The 15,530-nt window shown below is 44.6% G+C and overlaps 1 protein-coding gene across 5 annotated transcripts in view; it reads left to right on the top strand.

Annotated features, from left to right (window-relative positions):
* Nucleotides 1-15,530, top strand: part of CTNND2 (catenin delta 2) — a 767,681-nt gene that overhangs the window by 653,723 nt on the left and 98,428 nt on the right. For all 5 annotated transcript variants that reach the window (XM_060191168.1, XM_060191170.1, XM_060191172.1 and 2 more), the window contains 2 exons: nt 7,935-8,052; nt 14,913-15,098. In XM_060191168.1, the coding sequence (XP_060047151.1) occupies nt 7,935-8,052; nt 14,913-15,098 (304 nt within the window). The remainder of the gene's footprint in view (nt 1-7,934; nt 8,053-14,912; nt 15,099-15,530) is intronic.

Raw genomic sequence — 15,530 nt, forward strand, 5'->3', positions numbered from 1 at the left:
ACACACACACACACACAAGAATCCCCTCACCATACACTGAGTTTTGTGAAAATCGTAATATATTTTCTCTGTTTTTCAATGAAAAATGTGACGACTTTTGCCACAACCTAATATTTAATGGTTGATTTTTAATGTATTTATTTGTTAAAGAGAGACAGAGAGAAATCTAGAGTGAAGGGGGATATAAAGAGGGAGAGAGACACCCGCAGACCTGCTTCACCATTCACAAAGCATCCCCCCCCTACAGGGAGAGACCGGAGGCTTGAACCCAGGTCCCTGTGCATGATAACATATGCACACAACTGGACACACCACCCTTTAGCCCTGAAAATAGTTTTGTAAAAAATTCATTGATTAATGGGGGGGGGGAGTGTGTGTGTGTGTGTGTGAGAGAGAGAGAGAGAGAGTGAGAGAGAGAGGAGGGAGAAAGGGAGGGAGGGAGGGAGGGAGGGAGGGAGGGAGGGAGGGAGGGAGGGAGATCAGAGCAGCATCCAATTATATGCAGTACTGGGAATGAAACTTGTAGTCTTAGGCTTGCAAACTTGTGTTTTTTGTAATTTTCATTGCCACCAGGGTCATTGCTAGTGCTCAGTGTGATGATTGCTCTGTTTTCAGAAGCCAGTTTACCTTCCTTTTCCTTTCATCTTCCTTGATTTTCTAGGACAGAGTTTGAGAGGGGATGGAGGAGAGGGAGGAAGGGGGAGAGAGAGACAGAAAGAGATAGAGAGACAGACAGATACACAGAGATGGAGACATAGAGAGAGAGAGAGAGAGAGAGAGAGAGAGAGACTGAGACCTGCAGCCCTGCTTACTTGTGAAGCTTCGCCTCTATAGGTGGGGACCAGGGGCTCGAACCTGGGTCCTTGTCCTTATGCTTGAAGCATTTGGGTTTTTGGGGGGCCTGCCACCAGCTGGCTCTTCCAAGTTTGTGTTTTACCAGTTGTGTCACCTACATAATCACACCGGATATATATAGATATACATATAGATATCCCCAACTTAAAAGTTTTCTTTATATTTATTTATTATTATTGAATAGAGATAGAGAGAAGTTGAGAGGGGAGGGCAGATAGAGAAGGAAAAAGACAGACACCTGCAGCCACCCTGCTTCACCACTCATGAAGCTTTCTCCCTGCAGGTGGGGACCAGGAGCTTGAACCTGGGTCCTGGTGCACTGTAATGTGAGTGCTTAGCCAGGTGCGCCACCACCTGGCCCCCAACTTAACATTTCTGTTGAAGGTGTGAAGGGTTTCAAAGCTTGCAGAGGAGCTCTTTGCATCTTCAGAGACACGCTAGATGCTCCAAATGACAAGGGCAAGATGGAGTCACCGGGATGTTTAGATGCCTCTGGTCTCGGAAGCAGTTTCTCCTCAGCTCAAGGCAACCTAGGAATGACTCTGCTTGGTTTACAACTGCCAGATGACTGGCAGCCGTTAGCCCAGGATAATGGCACAAGTGGGCAGACAGTGAGCTTCCTTTTACTGCTTCAGTGGTGACGAGGGAAATGTTCCCAATGTGCCCCATCAGGTGTTGTGCTCCCAGCAAAAGATCAAAGCAGTCGGTGCTGTTAGAAGAGTCACAGAGGGCCAAGCAGGCCACTGGCAGGCTGTGTGCTTATATGTCATTGTATGTCCTGACCACGCCAGCAAAACCTGGAAGCAGAGAGGTTCTCCACTCTTGGTACCAACGGGTCTCTTCTGATGTTGAGAGAGAGTCTGGGTTGTATTAGAAAACTGTTCCCATAATTAGCCCTGTGGATACCTTGAGGATAGGGCAGAAGGGGATGGGAAAGGCCGGCCGTCAGGAGCATCCCCCTGCTCTGCCCTGTGGTCCCCTCTGTCTTGTAGACTGGCCCTCCACAGGTCCACAGGTCCACAGGATACTCCATCATCTTTTCCCCAGGTTAACATCACCTGACACGTAACCCTAGTGACATCTGCAACCCCCACCCCCACCCCAGCATTGCCGGGATTAGAGTTTGATAGAACAACCCAGTTCAGGAAACCTTGATAGATATAAAAGCATATCTTTTCAATTCCCCCTCCTACAAAGCAGAAGGAGGAGGAGAAGAAGAAGAAGAGAAGAGCAGGCTCAGTGTGGACAATCACTGAGGAAGACAAACTCTAGCAATGCTACAGCGACCTGTATCTTAAAACCCTCAAAACTCTTTGGACATCTTTGATGATGACTTCCAACTTTATTCCTCAGTTACAGTTAGGATCTGAGTTAAGCTGGAAAGCCCACTTGGGTACTTCTCTTTGCAAGAATTGACTCATTTCTCTGAAGATGCCTTTCCAGGAAATTTTTAAATATACTCCTATAATAAAGATGAAATGTGAACTTTTCTGACTCAGAAAAAAAGAAAAACATGATAAAGTCAAGTTACAATTTTACAGACTTTGCTCAATATTTTCCTCCTAAGTAAACTTCATAGGGGCACACCTGGTTGCGCGCATGTTACAGTGTGCAAGGACCCAGGTTCAAGCCCCTAGTCCCCACCTGCAGGGGGAAAGCTTCATGAGTGGTGAATCAGGGCTGTAGGTGTCTCTCTGTCTCTCTCCCTCTCTATCACCCCCTCCCCTCTCAATTTCTGGCTATCTTTATCCAGTAAGTAAATAAAGATTAAAAAAAATAAAACATTATATTTGTGGTCCGGGAGGTGGTTCTGTGGATAAAGCACTGGATTCTCAACCATGAGGTCCTGAGTTCAACCCCTAGCAGCACATGTACCAGAGTGATGTCTGGTTCTTTTTCTCTCTGCCTATCTTTCTCATAAATAAATTATTTTAAAAAAACATTATACTATCCCCACCGATTGATTCAGGGATTAATTTTTATTAGTGTGTTTGCTACAAGTTTCAAGAGACTTTTTTCCAGCAACAAATGTAATAAAACAAAAAACAAAACAAAACAAAAAGTTGGGGGAGAGGAGGAACAGCAAAACAAAACAAAACAAAGAAAGGAATGATTGCCCGCAGGTGACTGGGCAGGAGCAGCAGAGTGACCGGAAGTTTCCACACTGTTCCCTTCCTGACACAGCCAACAACTATCTTCCCTCTTAGCCCTCCTCTGCTGCTGTGCAGGGCAAGATGAGGCAGGCTTAGCACAAATATGCAGAATCAAAGGATCTGAGGTCACCGGAGAATTGTCCCAGTTAAACGGGAGTAGAAGAGAGGGGAGGAGTGAGAACTACAAGTAGATGCAGTTCTGCCTGCTCACTACTGAAAGTCTCCATGTTGGAGTGGGCGGGGGCGGTTCTTACTGGTTCTCAGTCAGGCATCAGTGAGGGATCAAAGCAATCATGAAAAACAAGAAATGCACCTGCCGGAAAACTGGCTAGATAAGGGAGCTTTTAAAAGAATCACATTGATCCCCATCTTTAATACACCTTTGAAGTGCAATGTGTTCAAGTTTCCCTGCAAGTAAATAAATGGAAAGATTACAGGACGGTATTATCGGGAATTCGGTGATGAGATGAAATGAAAAGTTGGAAGGGTCATTTTAATAATAGTGATCCATAACCCCAAACATGTCCAATCTTGAAAGTCCTCCAACCCACAGCCTCAACATTTAAAAGGCGAGTAGCCAATTACCTGTAATTCCTCCTTAGTCAGCCTTGTTCTCCAGCTTCGTAGAAGACAGAGAACTCAGAATTCAAGATACTGGGTGACCTTGGCATCAATGATTATTTATTTAGCCTCCTGGTTCATTTTCCCAGAAGCTCTTGGGTTGGTCCAGTGAATATTGAATTACCGTTTGACATTCCCCTAGCCTATGAATTTATTACATGTCTTTCAAAACTCAGGTTTTGAGACTAGCACTAAACTGTACCTGGCTGACGAGAAGTGATTTGGTGCAAATAGGAAGAAAGAAAACATCTCCAAGGGTTCATCTGTGGACTCAATTTTCCATTTTGACCCGTGACATTTTCCTTTTGCTGCTGCTGTTGGCTTTTGTCCGTGGGTCATGCCAGCAGAAGGGTTAAATATAGAGTATTTATGAAGTTAATGAGAGACCTAGAACACCACTCTCGAATATGCAGTGCTGAGGATTGAACCTGAGACCTCCTGCCTGCAAGACCTGAATTCCACCTTGGAGCCATCTCTTGGATGGAATTGCAGATATCTTTGTTCTAAAGAAAGGTGTGACTAACACACAGCTGGAGAACCTCAGCCAGATGTCAGGACCCAAGAGATCTGACTCAGATTTGAGCGAAAGCAACTTCAGTCGCCATACAGGTGATCAGAAGAAATGTGGAGGGATGCACCCAGACATGCTGAGCTGGGAGAGTATCCGAGTATTTCTTGGTGAAATCCTGCATCAGGAGAGGCCCTTGAAGATGATTTGGTCTAGCAGGTAGGAGGGTCATTGTAGAGAGAATGTTGACTCAGTGTCGAACACTAAAGTAGAACCACATATTAATGTTATTTACTTAAATATTTTTAGTTTTTATTTATTTTAACTAGAGAAAAAGTTATCAGAGTACTGCTCATCTTTGGTGTATGGTGGTGCTGGGATTAAATTTGGGAGCTCAGAGCCTCAAGCATGAAAGTCTTTTTGCATAGCCATTATGCTATCTTCCTAATCCCTCAAAGCTATTTTTAATTTTATTATTATTGCTAAAATTTAACAGATCTAGTACCTCATGCAAGCATGATTTCACTTTTTCATGCAGGTAGAAAGAGAAAGGGAGAGGTAGCCCAGCACTGAAATTTCTGCCAGTGCCAATTCTCAGTCTCCTACACAACAGTCAAGGACATTGCTCAGCTGGTAGAGTAAAGGACTTGCATATCTGACTGAGGTTGCCAGTTCGGTCTCCAGCATGACATGCAGACATGCACCAACGTATACTCTGATCATCCCCTACCCCTTCCCCTCCACCCCAGCATCTGAAACTATCTCTCTATTTCATATGCAATAAGTAAATTTTTAAACATATCTTTCATGGGTTTTTTATTAGTGATTTAATAATGAGCAACAAGATAGTGGGATAAGAGGCACACAGTTCGCACCACCAGAGCTCCACATCCCATTCCCTCCATTGGAAGCTTCCCTATTCTTGATCCCTCTGGGAGCATCAGACAGTTCATACCATCTTCACAGCACAGCTGTCCACCCACAGGCTCCATTTCCAAGCTTTATATCATGAGTGTCAGCAACATATTCTCACCTCCAACCTAGGATCCAAGCCCCCTCCCCCCTGTCTTCCATACCTTCCCCCAGAGTCCTTTGCTTTGGTGAAGTACTCCACCCCCAGTTCAACTTTCACCCTGCGTTCTCTCTTTCTGACAGTAGTTTCTTGAATTGTGGAGGACACTAGGCTAGAACCGAACGGAACCTAGAATGATGAGAAATCCTCATGATGCCCATTGATAGAATGTTGACAACGATGTTAGTTCTGATGCTTCCATTGGCTTGACACTGCCCACTTTCCGATCACCACTGACAAGGAAAGACTGTACGTTTATCTATTTATCAATCTATAGTTCAGAGAACATTTTCGAGGGTCTTTCAGGCTAGCATATACACCACCTTCCCTAATGCTCTCTGGAATATGAATTCCGCCTTCTCTCTCTGAAAATGAGCCCGTAAACATCTGTAGAAAGCAAAACTGAAGACTCAGAAGCACTCCTTACCCCCTACATCTTGCTGGCCAATGAGATCTGCTCAGAGCTGTCTTTGAAGCTATTCTAACAGCCTTGAAGCTCAAACTAATGAAAAATATAATAATTTTTAGGAGGAAAATCTAAACAAAGCTTGTTATCAAAAGCATTCTTCTCATTTAAAATCATACTGATGTCCCTCTTGTCACTTTATCCCCACAGAAAACTTGGTCTCCCTCTCACCTCTCAGAGACCCTGTGAAAAATGAAGTGTGGCCACCCCAAGGCAGAATCCATACACTTTACTTAAAAAATGCTGTCAATGTTTGCCCCGTTAAATTATGTAAGGAACTGAAGGGTTTTGTTTGTATTTTAAGATGGGCAAAGGCCAAAAAATACTAACTGGAATTGAATAACCTTTATCACTCTTCCATTTAAAATGCTGATAGATTCTACTTAAACACACTCTACAGAGCTTTTTAGATAACAGAGGAACATTTATACTCTGAATGTGCTTTAGTTCCAAAAAAAGAAAGGAAGGAAGAAAGGAAGAAAGGAAGGGAGGGAGGGAGGGAGGGAGGGAGGAAGGAACCAGCCCACCTATATTGCACACCATGCTCAATTTGCTTCTTCCTCCTCCTCTCCTTTATAGAGTTACTTTTTCTTGCACTTTTTTCTCTGTATACTCGTAGAAAACTCTTTGGACATCACTTTTTTCATCTTGTAATATATAGTAAAAGGGAATTTGGACAGAGCTCACCTTCTAGAACACATGTGTTACCATGCAGGTGGACCCAGGCTTGCATCCCAACACCACAGGCAAACACTGTGGACAGCACCAGAGAAGCTCTCTGGATGTTAATAATACTGTGGTCGCTATACCTCTCTCTCTCTCTCTCTCTCTCTCTCTCTCTCTCTCTCTCTCTCAGAATAAGAGGTGCTTTGCGAACACTGGAATCATGTTGATGTGAGACACTAGCATCATGACACAGGCATGCATTCATCTATCCATCTGTCCATTTATCCATCTGTTCATCTATCTGTCCACCCATTCATCTGTCCATCCTCCCATCTGTCTATCCATCATCCATCCATCCATCCATCCATCCATCCATCCATCCATCCACAGTGAAATCTAACAGCAAACTATGTGTGAGATTGAAATGAGAGCGTGGATGTGGAAGGATTTCATCTACTCAGATTCTCCCTGGGCTGCTTCTGTCCCTGTCCACTGATTCTGGAGACGTGCCACATGGCCAAACCTTTTGACAGTAAAAGGAGAGCCAGACCAGTAGGCTCTCAACCTTATCATTGCCAAATATGCAAGTTATTCATTCCACTTGGGCCCCGGGGGTCTACTTGGATCTGCTCCCTGGGTGATACTGAAGCAAACCAAAGCTGAAGACTGCTTGCCTACCATTCACTCTTTCTTCATCCTTCTTTATGGTCCCCCAATTCTTTCAGCCTCTTTGTTCGATCCATCAGCTCACATCTGGCACCCCTCTATGTGCTGAATTGTCTGTAAATCAGTCACTTCTGGAATCCTCTGCTGGAACCAGATATGGACCATGGCAGGGGAGGGGGGCCGGGGAAGAAGTGCTGTCAACTGGAGTCATTAATCCCATGACTAACTTATCTCGATTTCCTTGTGCCTCTGGCAGCTCTAGATGATCTCTCCCCACTGTGACTTCCTTTAGAATATGTTCCTTTAGCTTTAACCATCATGGACTAGTCCAAGAAGAATTTGGGGACAATTCCTTCTACATAAAGGAACCATCACACCCTAGTGACAGAGTTTTCTCAGCAACTCCAATGTCCTTACCATACACTTGTGTCATACTTCTGACTGGACCGAAGTAGGTATCTTTTGAAGGTCATTGAAGTCAAAATTTCAGTCCACGGAAAGCTCTGTCCTTGAAAGAATAATTCAAACCTCCCAAAGAAGAAAAATCTAAAATATTTTCACTCTGTCAGAACAGCTGCTTTTGAAAAAAGAAAAAAAAAAAACTTTGAAGTTCTCGAAGAAGAAGTCTTTTAAATTAAAAAGCTTATTTCCTTATTGTGCAAACTGTCTGAGAATTTTCAGTTCTCAGGGATAATCACACTCTCACAGGATGTGTCTGGAATCAGGTATTCTCTGTCTGAACAGTTGTGTTAACAAGTATTGGAAACTCTGTCCATTCTAGGATGTATTTCCTGAAATCACCCTTGCTCATTAAAATCGCAAGCAAAGTGCTTTCTCTAGAATGATAACAGAAGGTGGGCACAGAAGATGGCTCTTTGGGTGACCACTGGGCAGTAGGTGCTGACTGTAGGTCCTTTTGCTTTGCAGGAATGTGAGTTCAGCGGGAGAGGAGGCCCGCAGAAGAATGAGGGAGTGTGACGGCCTCACCGATGCTCTGCTCTTTGTGATCCAGTCTGCCCTGGGGAGCAGCGAAATAGATAGCAAGGTTTGTTGTGTTTGCATAGATGAAGCATCTGAGACTATAAGCACACCTTGGGGACAAGCCAGTGGCAAACACTGAGGGAGAACTAATGCCAGGAGTGAGCCAAGCTTTCTCTCTGCAAACTGTCTCGGTCTCCTTACATGAACCCAACGATTCTAGACAGAGTTTCTCATTCTAGTCTAGCAACCGACCTGGCTTTTCTGGCACTGATTTAATATTGGTTTTCAATATTAGAAGATTTATAACTCTTCATTAAGAGTGAATAAAAAGTGGAATTGTTTTATGGTAATAACAGTACATAAAGTTTATTTTCATTTAGCATGAAAATATCTGATTTCCTTCCACATTATAAACATGTCACATTACTACGTAGCAAAAGATTGATGGGTTTAGACATTTGTTTAAACTCTGTTTCGAATGGGAAAATGTACTTTAATTACACTAACCTTTACTATTGCAGATTATTTCATTTTACTGTGTGTTTAGTTAAAAAAAAAAAAACAAAACCCAGGAACAGAAAACAACTGAAAAGTTTTCTCAGAAGGCAAATGGTTATTTTAGATACATTTCATTTCTTATTCTGTAGAGAACAGCGAGGCAGTCAGGATAGAACACCAAATGGTCAGATAAGTCATGTTTTGTAGTCAATAGCATGCTTAAAAGTATGTAGAAAATGTATAGAAAGAAACTTTTAGAGTGCAGGGGGGGTATTGCACTGGGTTAGGCGCACAAGTACTAAGTGCAAGGACCGGCTCAAGGATCCCGGTTCGAGCCCCTGGCTCCCCCCACCTGCAGGGGAGTCGCTTCACAAGTGGTGAAGCAGGTCTGCAGGTGTCTGTCTTTCTCTCCCCCCTCTGTCTTCCCCTCCTCTCTCCACTTCTCTCTGTCCTATGCAACAATGAAAACGACAGCGATGGAGAAAAAAAAAAAAAAAGGAAAAAAAAGACAGCCTCAGGAGCAGCCTCAAGCACCAAGCCCCCATGATAACCCTGGAAGCAAAAAAATTAAGAAAAGAAAAAAACTTCATGAAAGGAAAGGCAGTGTATATATATTTGTGTAATTGTTTTTAAAGTTATTCAAACTGTAACTGTTCCGAACAGTGTGTAGAGTTTGACATACTGCATCACTGCCAACTTCTGGCTTAATCTTGAAGATTGCACTATCAGAAGAAAAAGTATTGAGAGACACTTCAGATTAGAATGACCCCATATTCATATAATGTAGCTTTATAACAGCTTCATTATATCACATGTTACTTGAAAAAAATATGACAAGAGACTGTCAATTGGTTTGTATCAGTAGTTATTTAACATTATCGTTCTTGAGTCGAAATGAGTTGGGTAGCCTTGTCCTGTATTTGAGATAATTTTCTCTCATGATAAATATGGATTGACTTTAAATAGGTGTGTAATATCCTGATATAAATATGAACTTGATCATGGCTTTTCAATGCATGTGATACCATAACAAGAGTTACCCAGATTTGCATAGACATGGGGACCATATAATCTTTGCATTGTGGAGAACATCCTATGTGTTGTATGGTTTTGAAACCTATTTCTGGCCTTCCCCCAGTAGATGCCTCTTAACATCCTCCACCCTTGGCAAGCAAAATCTCCCCAGACATTGAAAAATGTCCCTTGGTAGCAAAGGTAGCCCTGGCTATGATTTAATCTCCACCGCATGTCATTCCACTCGCCCTTGTCATCAGGCTTGCCTTTGGGGCATCTAGTAAACACATGAACCTCCTCCAGCCCAATCTTCTGCACCTGAATATCAGATATTATCCTCTGATCTTCATACCACTGAAGGCTGATCAGCATCTTGTGATGAGAGTCTGCCTGGAAGGTACAAGTTTAACATGAACACGAGTGAAATACCATGTGATTTCATTACAAAATCCAACCAAGAACCAAATAAAAGTGATTCTCTTAATCCATTAAGCCCAATACTACTTAACCAGCTTAATCCAACTTAGGTGGTGGAGAATTGTAGGAGCTCTGCTCCTAGTTCTGGACCCTACCCCTTGCCCCACCCCATCCAATGAGTCCTGGCCAGTCTGATAAATACTGTCACCAGCACTGCTGTTGTTTGTGTCCAGCTATTTCCTGTTAACTGTTTCCAAAGATGAAGTGAAGTAACACAGGTTTATCAATACCTGAGTGACTGTGTGCAGTCTCTTATCATAGACAGGAAAATTGAGTTCCTTATGAAGAGACCAGTCAGGGCTAGATGGTGGTGCACCTGGCTAAGTGCACACATGACAGTGCACAAGGACCCAGGTTCAAGCCCCTTTCCACCTGCAGAGGGAAAGCTTCACAAGTGATGAAGCAGGGTCGCAGGTGTCTCTGTCTCTCTCTCTCCACCTCTATCTCCCCCTCCCTCTCAATTTCTCTCTGTGCTATCAAGTAAAATAAAGTTTAAAAAAATAATAAGTAACCTGTCAAGTACTGTCAGTACTCAAGAAAATACTTGTATTTACTCAAATATTTAGCCTGTCAATATAGACAAATGATGCCTTTGAAGAACTATGAAAGATTACCTGTCTTCATATTTAGAGTGGCATGGGGCAGTCAGACACTAAGCCTTGTACTCTAATAGATATTAAGAGTTTAAGTGCTACCCAGGTATTGCCACTGAAGATAGAGTAAGAGTTGGTCAACTCTTCCTTCCTTGGCCAAGTACCCATACTAGCCTGGCAGGTGGGAAAGGTGGTCTTCAGGAGTATGGGTCAAAAGCAGCATGCTACAAACCACAGACATTCATAGAAGTAACCAATGACCAGATTTATAACCAGTGAAAAACTTGGAACACTCTGGAGATCTTCTGTCCTCATGACTGCATCCCCCTTGCCTCACCCTCCCCCCCCCCAAATAAGAACAAGAGCCCCAAGCCTTGGAGTCAAGACCATGCTGTTGGAACTGACTGGACGAGGGCAGACTGCCTGCTCTGCAGAGAAAGCACTAGTTTTTGAGAAAATGATTTGAGCTGGGAGACAGAAGGAGAACTCAAATCTGTGTCTGCCATCTTGATGCTGGGAAAATGGTGTATTGACATTTGAGGGTAGGCAGGCTTTGCACCAGCCCATGTACAGTGAGCCAGCCAGATTTTCCTTGTTGTGAGACTTGTCCTTGAGATGAAATTCTCAACCATTTGGTTCTGCAGACAGTTGAATTAGGCTTCCCTGGAGATTGAAGACACTCAGAACAAGTTCCTGTTACCATCAAGTGTGTACAATGTGTAGCAGAGTGTGTGTGTGTGGGGGGGTGGTAGTTCAGATCTGCCTTTTGTCCTATCTACCTCCTGCTGCTACAAGAGAAGTCATAGCTGAGTGGCTTGTATTTTTTTTTTTTTTTTTTTTTTTTGCAGCCAGAGGGATCATAATAGCTTTTGAAAGAATCAGGTTTGGTTAGTTACTTAGCAGTGCTTTGCTGGTTGAAATGTAGGACTGAGTTTTAAAGTGTTGTAATTGTAGCATCACTGTCTTCTCCATCTCTACTTGACCAAGCCTAAGATTCCACAGTGACACACGTTCATGTGCGTGAGGAGTGGGGCACAATCCCTTTAAGGCCAGTGAAGTTAATGACTCAAAGAGCCTGGAGACCATGCAAGTTCTCAGCTTGGCTCCTGTAATTGGGACCGTTTGTTGATTGGGTAACATATGGCAGCAGTCTACAGATGACTTCCAAATTAGCCCTTTCTGACAGAACAAAAGGAGTCACAGTGACCCTGGTGACCAAGAGGAACCACTAAACGTGCTGTTGACAACAATGGATGTCAGAAACAAAGCCACCAGCTGCTACAAGCCTTCTCCTGGGTCCCAGAGAAAGGCAATGACTGCTTTTGTTGTTGTTGTTGTTGTTGTTGTTGTTGGACTTCTTCTGTCTTTACCCCATCCTTTTAGCAAAAGGCACTTCCTTGGTTATCCTCAACCAAGCCACTCCCAGACACACACCAAAAAAAAGCTAAGAGAGAGAGAGAGATAAGTCCTGCCCACCCATTTGCCCCGTCCTCCTCTCTCTTCCCTCCCCGCTTGTTCAAATCCTACTTGTTCTGTCTCCTTCCAGCTTCTTTTAAGCCATCTGTCTGCCTCAGGTAGATTCAACAGCTTTTCTTGAGACTGCAAGGATAACCCCCCCCCCCAGTTATTTGCTAAACAGAATCACAGAGATACCCCCAGGGAGGAAGAACAGGAGGGTGAGAAAGTGGTTTATTCTCCCCAGCTTTTGATGTCAGGGAAATCAGTCTGAACTGATTTGAAAAAGCATTCGGACTCAGACCATAACATTTTTTTCTTTGCCGTGAAGACGTTTCCTGCTTCCACGCACTGTCCTGTGGTTTACCTGCTTTCGTGCCAGTTTATAATTTTTTTTTCTAGTTTTTAAATGCTGAAAGGATGCTTGAAAGAGGAAAACCAGGTTGACTCAAAGCCTGTGAGATTTGCAGTCCATGAAACCCTGGAAAGCTGACAAGAAAGGTCTATATTGGTGACGGCTCCAGAGACAGCCTGAAAATGGGGTTTCCTGGCTGACTTTCACGCTCCCTGTTGTTGTGTCAAAGGCCTGAAATTCCAGTGAGAGGAAGAGGGCAGTACAGGCTCTAGACCCTGCTAGCTCTGGTTCTTCCAGTGGCAGCCCAGGGTGAGAGACTTACGGTGCCACCTGCTACCAGTTATTACCTTCATCCATAAAATGGGACCATGTTCCTTTCCCTAAATAACGGCCGTCACATGGCGGTGTCTCAACTACTGTTAATGATAGAAGTCCTCATTTAGCATGTTTTGTGCCCAGCACCTACAGACTGGGTTTCCTGGTATTGTCAGAACCACTTACCAATTACCACCAATATGGTGGCTTAAAGCAACACAGACTGTGACCTCCCTGTTTTCAAGGTGATCAGGAGAACAAAACCTGGTGGCATGTTCCGGAGTATCACCAGGACTGTGTTCCTGCTGGCGACTCTGGGGAGAATCTGTCTGTCCTGGTGACTGCAGGCTGCCTACATTCCTTGGCTTGTGGTCCCTTCCTCCAACTTCAGAGCTTTTTTTTTTAAATTTAATTTTTTATTTATAAAAAGGAAACATTGACTAAACCATAGGATAAGAGGGGGTACAACTCCACACAGTTCCCATCACCAGAACTCCATATCCCCTCCCCTGCCCTGATAGCTTCCGTATTCTGTATCCCTCTGGGAGTATGGACCCAAGGTCATTGTGGGATATAGAATCTGGAAGGTCTGGCTTCTGTAATTGCTTCCCCACTGAACATGGGTGTTGACAGGTCAATCATACTCCCAGCTTGCCTCTCTCTTTCCCTAGTAGGGAAGGGCTCTGGGGAAGCAGATAGGACACAGTTTTTTGGTGGTGAGAATGGTATTTATGTACATTCCTATCAATTTGTAGTCATGTAAATCACTAATTAATATGAGAGGGGAAAAATTGATTCAGAGCTTTGAAGAGTGATCTTGGTCTCCTCACAGCACTTAGAGGGCTAACTTCACTGCTTTCTTATCTCATTTAAAGAGTCATGATTTCGTGGATCCTCCAAGAGTATCCAAAAATCCCTTCTCTTATGAAGCTTAGTTGATAAGTAACCTCAATTACCTGCAATCTCGATTCCCCTGAGACAAAACCAAATGTACTTCCAGGATCCAGAAGTGAGAGTGTGAGCATCTCTGAGTGGAGAGTTCGTCTCCCCACCATCCATACAAACTCTCCCCCAGACTAAAACATGAGCACTGTCTTGCCTATCACAGAGATACTGGAATCGTTATCCTTACCGCACAGTCAATAGTAAAGAGCCATAGGGCTCTACAGGAGTGCAGCTCTACACTCTGTGTGCAGAGTCCTTAGCCGCTATTTAGCCCCCAGGCTAAAATAAAGCAGTGGGGGCCAGGTAGTGGCGCACTCAGCTAAACTCACATAGCACTAAGCGCAAGGATCCGGATTGAGGCCCCTTGCCCCCCACCTGCAGTGGGGATACTTCACAAGTGGTGAAGCAGGTCTGCAGGTGTCTATCTTTCTTTTTCCCTCTATTCCACCCACTCTCTCTCCTATCAAATAAAATGGGGGGGGGGGGTTGGAAAAAATGGCCGCCAAGAATAGTGTGTTCATAGTGCCTGCACTAAGCCCTAGCAATAACCCTGGAGGCAAAAATGGAAGGGAAGGAGGAAGGAAGGAAGGAAGGAAGGAAGGAAGGAAGGAAGGAAGGAAGGGACGAAGGAAGGAAGGAAGGAAGGAAGGGACGAAGGAAGGAAGGAAGGAAGGAAGGAAGGAAGGAAGGAAGGAAGGAAAGAAAGAAGGAAGAAAGGAATCAGACCAGCAGTGATCACAAGGAAAGTTAGTAGCATGGAAACGCAGGTGCTTCCAAGTGATGATCCAGCCTAACTTGCCTGAAACAACCCTGGCTTGGATCTGCTCCAATTTCACTCCTAGAACGTGCGCTGGAGCATGGTCGATGTGGCACCACCCCATCATCCATCTTTTTCAGGACTGTGAACCCCAGTCCCCAAGGGGGACTTGTTTGCAAGGAACACCACCTGTGACCTCTTGTGTCTGTGGGTTCTTGCCGAGTCCCCAACACTCCACAGTGACGACCGTTTGTTCAGCTCTTTGTTGCCAATGAGTGTGTCCTGGGGAGGGGAGGTGGGAGAACTCTTCCACAGTGAAAGAAATCCTTCCCACAATGGCTGTCCAGGGAGACTGTAGGAGGCTAGAGCTAAGTGCTTGCAACCAGAAACATGTTTGTGGAGACTGACTGCTGTGTCTGGGGGGAAGACTGCAGGTTAGTTTGTTAGTTTTTATTCATTGCTCCTCTTGTTTTCCCTTTTTTTTCTGTTCGTCCTTTTTTTGGGGGGTTCTCCAGACCGTTGAAAACTGTGTGTGCATTTTAAGGAACCTCTCATACCGGCTGGCAGCAGAAACGTCTCAGGGACAGCACATGGGGACAGATGAACTGGATGGGCTGCTGTGCGGCGAGACCAACGGCAAGGATGCCGAGAGCTCCGGCTGCTGGGGCAAGAAGAAGAAGAAGAAGAAGCCCCAAGACCAGGTGATGGCTGCGTACAGGCATCCCTCCCCTGTAGGACACGGTCCCTGCTACTTAGATAGGGACAGGGCTCTGCCCTTCCAAGGCCAGGTCACAGCAGTGAGGCATCTTGGGACAGCGGAGACAAAAAAACCGTAAGTGACAGCCACCCAGGTCTTGCAGAAGATGCTGCCTTGTCTCTGGACATTTCCTAAAGAGTCCCCCTTGCCCTGGGCAAGCCCTAAGGGACCAGCCAGTAGGTCTGGCTCATCCTCCCTGTCTTTGGGCTTGAATCAGACCTTTTTCCCCCTTTACTGGGGGGGATTAATGGTTTACAGTTGACAGTAAAATACAGGAGTTGGCACATGGGTAACATTTCTCAGTTTTCCACATAACATGCTAACCCCCCACCTAGGTGCTCCTCTGCCATCATGTTCCAGGGCCTGAACTCTCTGC

The sequence above is a fragment of the Erinaceus europaeus genome, chromosome 5, assembly GCF_950295315.1.
Source record: "Erinaceus europaeus chromosome 5, mEriEur2.1, whole genome shotgun sequence".
NCBI classification, from domain to species: Eukaryota; Metazoa; Chordata; class Mammalia; order Eulipotyphla; family Erinaceidae; genus Erinaceus; species Erinaceus europaeus.